The 10,962-nt window shown below is 38.8% G+C and overlaps 1 protein-coding gene across 2 annotated transcripts in view; it reads right to left on the bottom strand.

The window, feature by feature from the left end:
* Positions 1-1,180: 1,180 nt before the first annotated feature.
* RPIA (ribose 5-phosphate isomerase A) overlaps positions 1,181-10,962 on the bottom strand; it is a 52,174-nt gene continuing 42,392 nt past the window's right edge. For both annotated transcript variants that reach the window (XM_032243639.1, XM_032243640.1), the window contains one exon: positions 1,181-2,144. In XM_032243639.1, the coding sequence (XP_032099530.1) occupies positions 2,067-2,144 (78 nt within the window). In that variant the 3' untranslated portion in view covers positions 1,181-2,066. The remainder of the gene's footprint in view (positions 2,145-10,962) is intronic.

The raw sequence follows: 10,962 nt of genomic DNA, 5'->3' as shown, positions 1-10,962 counted from the left end.
TTCTATCTTATTCCATCTAACTCCTCAGAAAGATCACATTTAATGAGTTTTAATGAAGAATCTTTAGTCAAAATGTACCTTGTTGTCATGTGTGCCTAAAACATAGGTGTTTTGTTTTCCTCAAGAGAAGGAAAACCTAACATCAACATTCAAAGGAACTGCAGATCCGTCACAGGTGCGAATGCTTATGAAACCCACAGAAAATTTACATGTGATGTGGTACATGCAGGTGTTTTTCAGAAATTCAGCTTAACTTTGTTGTTTATCTTTATTCCTAAATTTAATCCATGCCACAAGACCTTTAAAAGATTATTTCAAAAATTAGTTTTATCAAGATTTCTCAGCTAAGATATAATGCCTGTTTTGTGTAAAAATTATAACCCAAACCAAATAAATGAAAAATAAAGCACTCCTAACAATAGGTTTCCTAATAATATGTAAGGCAGCTACTTTTAAAGAGTACTTTGAGAGTGAAGAGGGAACTCCGAAAGAAATACGCATCTTTAATGCTTTCTCTCCTGATGTAAGTTTTATTCTGCAACTTGATTTAGCAAGAATTCAGATGCCAACAAGTCTGATCGTTATTATCCAAGCTTCAAAATAGAGAGTAAACTGAGGGAAATGACTGTTCCAAATATTGTCCAAAGTTAGCAAGTAGAAATCAGGGCTCTCAATATCAAGACCTTTTAACAAGAGGATGGATTCCTTTGAGCCTAGTCTAGAATACTCACTGAGCTGGTCAGGCCTTTCCTTTCCCTAGGAGGCTCTTTTCAGAAAATTGACTGTTTATTAAGCAAACTGCAGATTAGAGTTGGGGGCACTAATTAGGATAACTATTTCACTGATTATCAGCTTCCATAACTAAAGAAGTTTTGACTAATATAAAATGTGGAGATAATCTGTGACTTTTGTTCATCTGTATTAGCCTTCATGAACAAGAAAATTAATACCTTGCCTGACAAAGGGCTATAGCATATTTCCTTAAATAACTGACATATCTGGAAGATAGCTTTCCCAGAAATAATGGAAACATTTACCTATTCTTTGGTTCAAGATTTCTTGAGTGAATTCCACCCCATACAGATCTGATATACACTGGGCGGGCAAAACTGACTCCCCTCTGTCTTGGCTTTCCTTCTGTGGCCATTTAAATTCCAATTCTAAAGTAAAGACAAAAGAGTCAAAATGGCACCACACTGTTTTATTTCAACCTGCAAACAATATAAAGAGGTAAGGACTTCTGACACCAAACCATGCAAGAAGTAACAGAGAAAAATATTAACAACAAAAAGTAAATCATTTAAAAAAAAAAAAAAAAAAAAAAAAACAAGTACTTCACATTTCACAGCAGTGCTTTGGCAGTACTGGCAAGCATTTCTGATCAACTTCTTCCAACAGTAGGGATATGAAGAAACCCCCAGATCTTAGCAAAAGTATAACCACATTTTCTCCCCAATAGTTTACATTCCCAAGTCATTCCATACTACCCCGCTCCACTCCACAGTTTTGTAAACGTGATCTTAAGATGTAACCAGGTATTATGTGTGCTCACAGTGAAAACTAAAAACAAAACAGAAAATAGCAGACAAGTAAACAAAGTTTCCAGTAAGGCATCAGGAAATCACTGCTGGCTGAGCCCCTCATTTTATCAGCTTAAAGAAGTTTTGATTTTTATTTCTCAGCAAACCCAATATTCAGAAACTTTACCAGCAGACTCAAGTCAAAGGTTTTAAAGACAGTCCACCTCTCCTTTTTTTTTTTTTATAAATGTTTCATATAAAACATGAAATCAAGTTCTACTTTATTTAAAAAACTGAATAGTTTAATAGTAAAAATATATGTTTATATTTCTCTTTTTAAAAAGACATTTAATAACAATACTTCATAAGACTGGATTTAACTCCCCCTCCCACTCCCCCACCCCGTCCCTCACAACCAGTTGTCCACCCTGGCAGAGATACATTAAGGCAAAGGCTCCTGGAGAGGTACATCCACCTTGGCTGTGGGCTGGAAACTCAAGATGAACACACTCTGCTCCTCGCAGGGTCAAGAGAAAGGCTTCTCCCTCATGTTAACTGAGCCATCCTGCATCCCGAAGTAGACTCTCTCAGCCATGTTGATGAATAGGCCTGTGTCCACCACACCTGCAGGACAAAGGACAGAAAGAAACATTATGTTTCAGTCTCCCAAAGCAAAAGAGACTCAAAGACCACAGAGTCACGAGAAGCAACTGTCATACACAGCACTGGATGAATGACAAATCTAAAGCCTTTCTCTCCCACAGAGCAATGAAAAGAGATTCTGATTATCTTTATTTCTTCTTGCCACCTCTTTCTTCCCCTCCACCTTGGCTTTCTTTCTGTACCCAAACATGCCAAGCTTTGTCCTTCCCTGGGTTTTGTTCATGCTGTTCCCTCTGCCTGGACAAGTCATCATCAAGCACTTCAATGGCTCGTCACTGTCATTCAGACATATCAGATGGCAAGTCATCCTCTAGAGATCCTCCATGACTAATGCAACCAAGGAGCCCCACTACCAGTTATTTTCAATCACACCATCAGCCTTGAAAGATTTCCTGAGAGGGGGAGGAGATATTTGCAAAGCATAGTACTTGACAAAAAACACACATCAAAAATATACTTATAATCCAGGAAAAGACAGAATCCCCATAGAAAAACAGACAAAAGACTTGAACAAGTACCTCACAAAAGAAGCTATCCAAAATGGCCAATAAACATTTTAAAAGATGTTCAAATTCATTTGCTGAAAGGAAATACAAATTAACATTACAAGATACCACTACACACCCACCAGAGTGAGTGTAATGAAATTCAGCTGGGATGCAAAGACACTCATACCCATTGACAGTGGAGGCTGAGCTGGCAAAACCACTCTGAAAATGTTGTGAGTACATCTTCCAAAGCTGAATATATTCATATCTAACCACTTAACAATTCTATTCCTAGATATACAACTGTTAGGCATATGTATATATGGTCATCAAAAGACATGTATAAGATGTTCATAGTGGCACTTTTCCTAACATGTATAAGATGTTCATAGTGGCACTTTTCCTATTAGCTACAAACTGATAATATCCAAATGTCCTTTGAGAGTAGAACAGAGGCTGGGTATGGTGACTCTTGCCTATAATCCCAGGAGTCTGATGGAGCTCCAGATGGAATTGATGGAACCCAGGAGTTCTAGACCAGCCTGAATAACATAGCACAGAGATGGCAGCTCTACAAAAAAAAAAAACCACAAAAATTAGCCAAGCATGCTGGCACGTGCCTGTAGTCCCAGTTACTCAGGAGACTGAGGTGGGAGGATCACCTGAGCCTAGGAACAGAGGTTGCAGTGAGCCATGATTATGCTACTATACTCTAGCCTGGGTGACAGAGCAAGTTTTTGTCTCCAAAAAAAGAAAGAAAAAGAAAAAAATAATAGAGTAGAATAGAGATATAAACTTTTTTTCACACACATACAGATGATGGAATATGATTCAGAAATGAAAACAACTACACACAGCCTTTACCAAAAATATTTACATATACACACATACTTCAATGACATAACACTTTAACTGTAAGAGAAAAGGTATGATGAACCAGGTAGCAGTGAAACAGACACCTGCACACACTGCTGGTAGAAGGGTAAGTGAATACAAGCTACGGATGGCAATTTGGTTCCATCTAACAAAAAGCACAGACACATTAATCCTTTCAACCAGTGATTCTCTGCTAGCAAAAATCTGCAAACATAAATGACCACTAGTGGTGATCCAGTTTAGTAATGATGTTATATAGATAAAGTGAAATACATGCAGTTATTGAGGGGAAAAAAAAGGAGCAAGGAAGCTCTTTGTAAGCCAGTAAGTAATAATCTCCAAGATAAGCAAAACAGAAAACAGAACATGTATAAAGCATGCTACCACTAGTGTAAAAAGGGGTGGGGTGGGAGGAGTTGCAATATGTGTGTTTATGAAAGACTGTTCAAAGGCCACACAATTTTGGTAGCACTGCCTGCCTCCAGACAGGGTAACTAGTTGGTCAGAAAAGTGACGAGCAAGACTTGCCACTGTTTAACTCATAATTTTAAACTACATAAATTCAAAAGGATAAATAGAACGAAAACTTCCAGGAAAATGGCAGATAGGGACAGGACTAATGTGCAGCCCCTCCTTGGATGGACAGAACAGCATGTAGAGACTCACATTGTGAACATTTGCTCCAAGAACCACCACAGGAACATACCAGGAAAACCAAAAGAATTCACAAACCCTTTGAAAGAAGTGGCTTGCTGCTGCAAACTCCACAAGACAGCCAAAAAAGTGTGAGTTCCCAAAGTGTGAGAGGGGAAAAAGTCTGCCTCTGAAAAAACATCCCTGCTGGGGAACCTGAAAAATTCAGATCACAGGAGAAGGATTTAACCTTACCTAGAGCCTAAATGGATTTAGAGAGCTGAGCAAACTATAAAAGTAGAAGCAGCAGCAGGAAGAGCCCTGTGGACACTCCTGGTCCCCAGCTCGAGCCCAGGGAAGTCATCTCTGGCTTTAACTCACAGGGGTCCTTGGGGAAGAAAAGTCAGCCAGCAGAATTTGGGAGGGGCCACAGGGTGAAGGAAGCTTCTAGCTGATCTCCATAATAATTTCAACTGAGCAAAAATTTTCCTGAGCAGAATCCAGTGGAGGGCAAATGGGATGTGCGATAGAAGTGCAGAAGCCACAGCCGAAGGTAAAGGCAGGTAGGGAGGGGCAAGGCCTGAGAGGCCTGCTTGCTTTCTCAGCAGGGAGGCTTGTAGCCTGGGTCAAGATCTCAGCCCTGCTCACCATGGTGGATATAAATGCAGGGCATGATGAGAGTGAAACTGGCCTTGCTGGCTGTGTGGCAGCTGGGTGAGGCCTGTCACTGCTGGCTTTCCCCTACTTCCCTGGCAGGCTACATGAGACAGAAGAGGCAAATCGCCCTGGCAACATAATGCCATTGACTTGAGAACCACCCTGAATCCCCCACAGTGGCCACAGCAAGCCCCGCCAAAGGAGAGTCTGACTCAGACACACCTAACTCTGCCCCAAATTGATGGTTTTTCTCTACCCACCCTGGTAGCCAAAGACAAAAGACATAAACTCTTGGGAGTTCTATGGCCCTTCCTATCACCTAAGAAACCCGAATACTTAACCTGGCCAACGTAGGACAAGCTTGTATCCTCACCATACTACCGCAGCTGATGCTTTCTTGAAAGCACCACCTCCTCACTGAAGGCCAACCAACTCAAGCCATTACAGAAACTCATAACAGAACAACCCTGCTCCAAAGAAGGGGAAAACAACAGCTAATTCCATCGCCTGCAACATCTTTGTTAACCAGAGATCCTGAGTCTGTCCACATGACAGCTTCACTGCTAGCATAAATCAGCATTCAAGAAAACCAGTGTACTAAACAAAAATACAACCAGGGACTCCTACAGAATCCACTTCACTCTCCTGCCACCTCCACCAAAGCAGGGGCTGGTATCCACAGCTCAGAGACCTAAAGATAGATCACATCACAGGACTCTCTGCAGACATTCCCCAGCACCAGCCTGGAGCCCAGTAGCCCCACTGGGTGGCTATACCCAGAAGGGCACAACCACTGCAGTTTAGCTCTCAAGAAGCCTTATCCTTAGAGGAAGAGCACCCCATCAAGGGATCACCCCATTGGACAAAATAATCTGAACAGCAGCCCTTGGGTTCTAGATCTTTCCAATTAAATAGTCTACCAAAATGAGAAGAAATCAGAAAACGAATTATGGTAATATGACAAAACAAGGTTCTATAGCACCTCCAATAGATCACACCAGCTCTCCAGCAACAAATCCAAACCAAGAAGAAATCTCTGAATTGCCAGATAAAGAATTCAGAAGGTTGATTATAAAGCTAATCAAGGAAGAGCCAGAGAAAGGTGAAAAACAATTAAAAAAAAAAATTGAAGACTCCAGAGAAACAGATATTACAAAGAAAAAACAATCAAACTTCTGGAAATGAAAGACACACTTGAGAAATGCAAAATCCACTGTGAAATTTCAACAACGGACTAGAACAAGTAGAAAAAAAGAACTTCAAAGCTCAAAGACAAGGCTTTCAAATTAACCTAATCCAACAAAGACAAAAGAAAAAAGAATCAAAAAAATGGACAAAGCCTCCGAGAAATTTGGGATTATGTTAAACAACCAAACATAAGAATAACTGATGTTCCTGAGGAAGAAGAGAAATCCAAAAGTTTGGAAAACCTATTTGAGGGAATAATTGAGGAAAACTTTGCTGGTCTTGCTAGAGATCTAGACATCCAAATTAAAAAGCCTGAAAAACACTCAGGAAATTCGTTGCAAAAAGATCACCACCTAGGCATATAGTCATCAAGTCATCTAAAGAAAGAAGGAAAGAATCTTGAAAGCTGTGAGGCAAAAGCATTAGGTAACCTATAAAAGAAAGTCCATTAAATTAACAGCAGATTTCTCAGCAGAAGTCCTACAAGCCAGAAGGGATTGTGGTCTTATCTTTAGCCTCCTTAAACTAATTATCAGCCAAGAATTTTGTATCCAGTGAAACTAAGCTTCACAAATGAAGGAAAGATACAGTCATTTTCAGACAACTGCTGAGGGAATTTGCCACTACCAAGCCAGCACTACAAGAAATGCTAAAATGAGTTCTAAATCTTGAAACAAAAACTGTCAAAATATACCTAAATAGAAGAACCCCCTTAAAGCATAAACTTCACAGGGCCTATGAAACAATATCACAATGCAAAAAAAAAAATAAGGTATCCGGGAGACAACTATCATGATGAATAGAACAGTACCTCACAACTCAATATTAATGCTGAACGTAAATGGCCTAAATGCTCTACTTAAAAGATACACAATGAACCGGGCACAGTGGCTCACTCCTGTAATCCCAGCACCTTGGGTGGCCAAGGCAGGCTGATCGCCTGAGGTCAGGAGTTCGAGACCAGCCTGCCCAACACTGGCAAAACCCTGTCTCTACTAAAAATACAACAAAATTAGCTGGGCGTGGTGGTGGGTACCTGTAATCCAAGCTACTTGGGAGGCTGAGGCAGGAGAATTGTTTGAACCCAAAACGCAGAGGTTGCAGTGGGCCAAGAACATGACATTGCACTCCAGCCTGGGCGACAAGAGTGCAACTTCATCTCAAAAAAAAAAAAAAAGATACACAATGGCAGGGTGCAGAAAAATCGACCAACCAAGTATCTGCTGTCTTCAAGAGACTCACCTAACACATAAGGATTCACATAAGCTTACCGTAAAGGGGTAGGAAAAACAGAAAAGACAAAGAGGAACATTATATAATGATAAAATGATTAGTCCAACAGGATAAAAGGATAAGTCGAACTATATTTAGTCCAATCCTAAATATATATTCACCTAACATTAGAACTCCCAAATTTATAAAACTGTTACTACTAGGCCTAAGAAATGACATAGACAGCAACATAGTAATAGTGGGAGACTTCAATACTCCACTGACAGCACAAAACAGGTCACCAAGACAGAAAGTCAACAAAAAAACTACACCCTGAACAAATGGCCTTAAGAGATATCTATAGACCATTTCACCTAACAACTACAGAATTTATATTCTTTTCATCAGCATGGAACACTCTATAACACAGACCATATGAGAGGCCACAAAACAAGTCTCAATACATTTAAGAAAAGCTAAATTATATCAAGTACTCTCACAGACATAACTGGAATAAAATTGGAAATCAACTCCAAAAGGAACCCTCAGAACTATACAAATACATGGAAATTAAATAATCTGGTCCTGAATGTTCTCTGGGTCAACAATGAAATCAAGATGGAAATTTAAAAATTATTTGAACTTAATAATAATAGTGATACTACCTATCAAAACCTCTTGGATACAGCAAAAGCAGTGCTAAGAGGAAAGCTCATAGCCTTAAATGCCTACACCAAAAAGTCTGAAAGAGCACAAATAGACAATCTGAGGTCACAACTCAAGGCACTAGAGAAACAAGAACAAACCAAACTCAAAACCAGCAGAAGAAAAGAAATAACCAAGATAAGAGCAGAACTAAATGAAATTAAAACAAGCAAAAAATACAAAAGACAAATGAAACAAAAAGCTGGTTATTTGAAAAGAAAAACAAAATCGACAGACCATTAGCAAGATTAACCAAGAAAAGAAGAGAGAAAATCCAAATAAGCTCAATTACAAATGAAATGGGAGATATTATAACCACAGAAATATCATTCATGAACATTTTATTTTGCATGAACTAGAAAATCTGGAAATATACAACGCTCCTAGACTAAAGCAGGAAGAAACAGAAACTCTGAACAAATCAATAACAAGCAGCGATACTGAAAGAGTAATACAACAAACAGTCAAAAGAAAAAGACCGGAACCAAGTAGATTCACAGCTGAATTCTATCAGACATTCAAAAAATTGGTACCAATCCTACTGAAACTATTCCAAAAGATGAAAAAAGGGGGAATCCTCCCTAAGTCATTCTATGAAGGCAGCATTACCCTTATGTCAAAACCAGGAAAGATCGTAACAAAAAAAGAAAACTACAGACCAATATCCCTGATGAACACAGATGCAAAAATCCTCAACAAAATACTAGCTAACAAAATCCAACAGCATATCAAAAAGATAATACATCATGATCAAGTAGGTTTCATACCAGGGATGCAGGGATGGTTTAACATATGCAAGTCAATAAACGTGATACACATATAAACAATTAAAAACAAAAATCATATGATCATCTAATAGATGAAGAAAAAGCATATGACAAAATCCAGCATCCCTTTACTATTAAAACTGTCAGCAAAATCGGCACAGAAGGGACATAACTAAAGGTAATGAAAGCTATCTATGACAAACCTACAACCAGTATTATACTGAAAGGGCGAAGTTGAGAGCATTCCCCCTGAGAACCAGAACAAGACAAGGATGCCCACTTTCATCACTTCTATTCAACATACTACTGAAGTTCTAGCCAGAGCAATCAGACAAGACAAAGAAAGGGCATCCAAATCAGTAAAGAGAAAGTCAAACTGTCGCTGTTCACTAATATGATCATATACCTAGAAAACCCTCAGGACTCATCCAAAAAGTTCTTAGATCTGATAAATGAATTCAGTAAAGTTTCAGGATACAAAATTAATGTGCACAAATCAGCGGCACTGCTACATAACCACCACCACCATGTAGAAAATCAAATAAAGAACTCAACCCCTTTTACAATAGCTGCAAAAATAAAATACTTAGGAATATACCCAACCAAGGAGGTGAAAGATCTCTATAAGGAAAACTACAACACACTGCTGAAAAAAAAACTCCAAGAAATGGGACCCATCCCATGCTCATGGATGAATAGAATCAATATTGTGAAAATGACCATGTACTGCCAAAAACAATCCACAAATTCAATGCAATTCCCATCAAAACACCACCATCATTCTTCACAGAATTAGAGAAAAAAAAAAATCTTAAAATTCATATGGAAACAACAAAGAGCCCGCATAGCCAAAGCAAGACTAAGCAAAAAGAACAAATCTTGAGGCACTACATTATCTGACTTCAAACTACATTATAAGGTCATAGTCACCAAAACAGCATGGTACTGGTATAAAAACAGGCATACTAACCAATGGAATCAAATAGAAAAGCCAGAAATAAAGCGAAATATGGTCAACCGATCTTCCAACAAATCAAACAAAAAGATAAAGAGGGGAAAGGACACCTTATTCAACAATGGTGCTGGGATAACCAGCAAGCCACATGCAGAAGAATGTAGCTGGATCCTCATCTGTTATCTCATAAAAAAAAAATCCAAGATGGATTAAAGACTTAAACTGAAGACCTGAAACTATAAAAACTCTAGAAAATAACATTGGAAAAACCTTTCTAAACATTGGCTCAGGCAAAGATTTAATGACCAAGAACCCAAAAGCAAATACAACAAAAACAAAGATAAATAGGTAGGACTTAATTAAACTACAGAGCTTCTGCAAGGCAAAAGCAACAGTCAGCAGAGTAAACAGACAACCCACAGAGTGGGAGAAATCTTCACAATCTATACATCTGAAAAAGGATGAATATCTAGAACCTATAAGGAACTCAAACAAATTAGCAAGAAAAAACCCCATCAAAAAGTGGGCTAAGGACATGAATATACAATTCTCAAAAGAAGATATGCAAATGGCCAACAAACATGATGAAAAAATGCTCAATATCACTAATGATCAGGGAAATGCAAATCAAAACCACAAAGCAATCCCACCTTACTCCCACAAGAATGGCCATAATCAAAAAATCAAAAAATAATACATGTTGGCATGGATGCAGTGAAAAGAGAATACTTCTACACTGCTGGTGGGAATGTAACCTAGTACAACCACTATAGAAAACAGTGTGGAGATTTCTTAAAGAACTCATAGTAGAACTACCATTTGATCCAGCAATCCCACTACTGGGTATCCACCCAGAAGAAAAGAAATCATTATATGAAAAGACATTTGTACACACGTTTATAGCAGCATAACTTGCAATTCCAACAATAAGGAACCAATCTAAATGCCCATCAACCAACAAGTGGACAAAGAAAATGTGGTGTATATCTAGATATACATACACACACACGCGCGCGCGCACACACACACACACACACACACACACACACCACTGAATACTACTCAGCCATAAAAAGGAATGAAATAATAGCATTCACAGCAACCTGGATGGAGTTGGAGACCATTATTTTAAGTGAAGTAATTCAGAGATGGAAAGCTAAACATCGTATATTCTTACTTTTAAGTGGGATCTAAGCTATAAGGATGCAAAGGTGTAAGAATGATATAACGGACTCTGGGGACTTGGGGGGAAGGGTAGGAGTGGGATGAGGAACAAAAGACTACACATTGGGTACAGT

This window comes from Sapajus apella, unplaced genomic scaffold, assembly GCF_009761245.1.
Source record: "Sapajus apella isolate SASKATOON/1434 unplaced genomic scaffold, GSC_monkey_1.0 scaffold52, whole genome shotgun sequence".
Lineage (NCBI taxonomy): Eukaryota > Metazoa > Chordata > Mammalia > Primates > Cebidae > Sapajus > Sapajus apella.
This window is presented reverse-complemented; position numbering and strand designations above follow the sequence as displayed.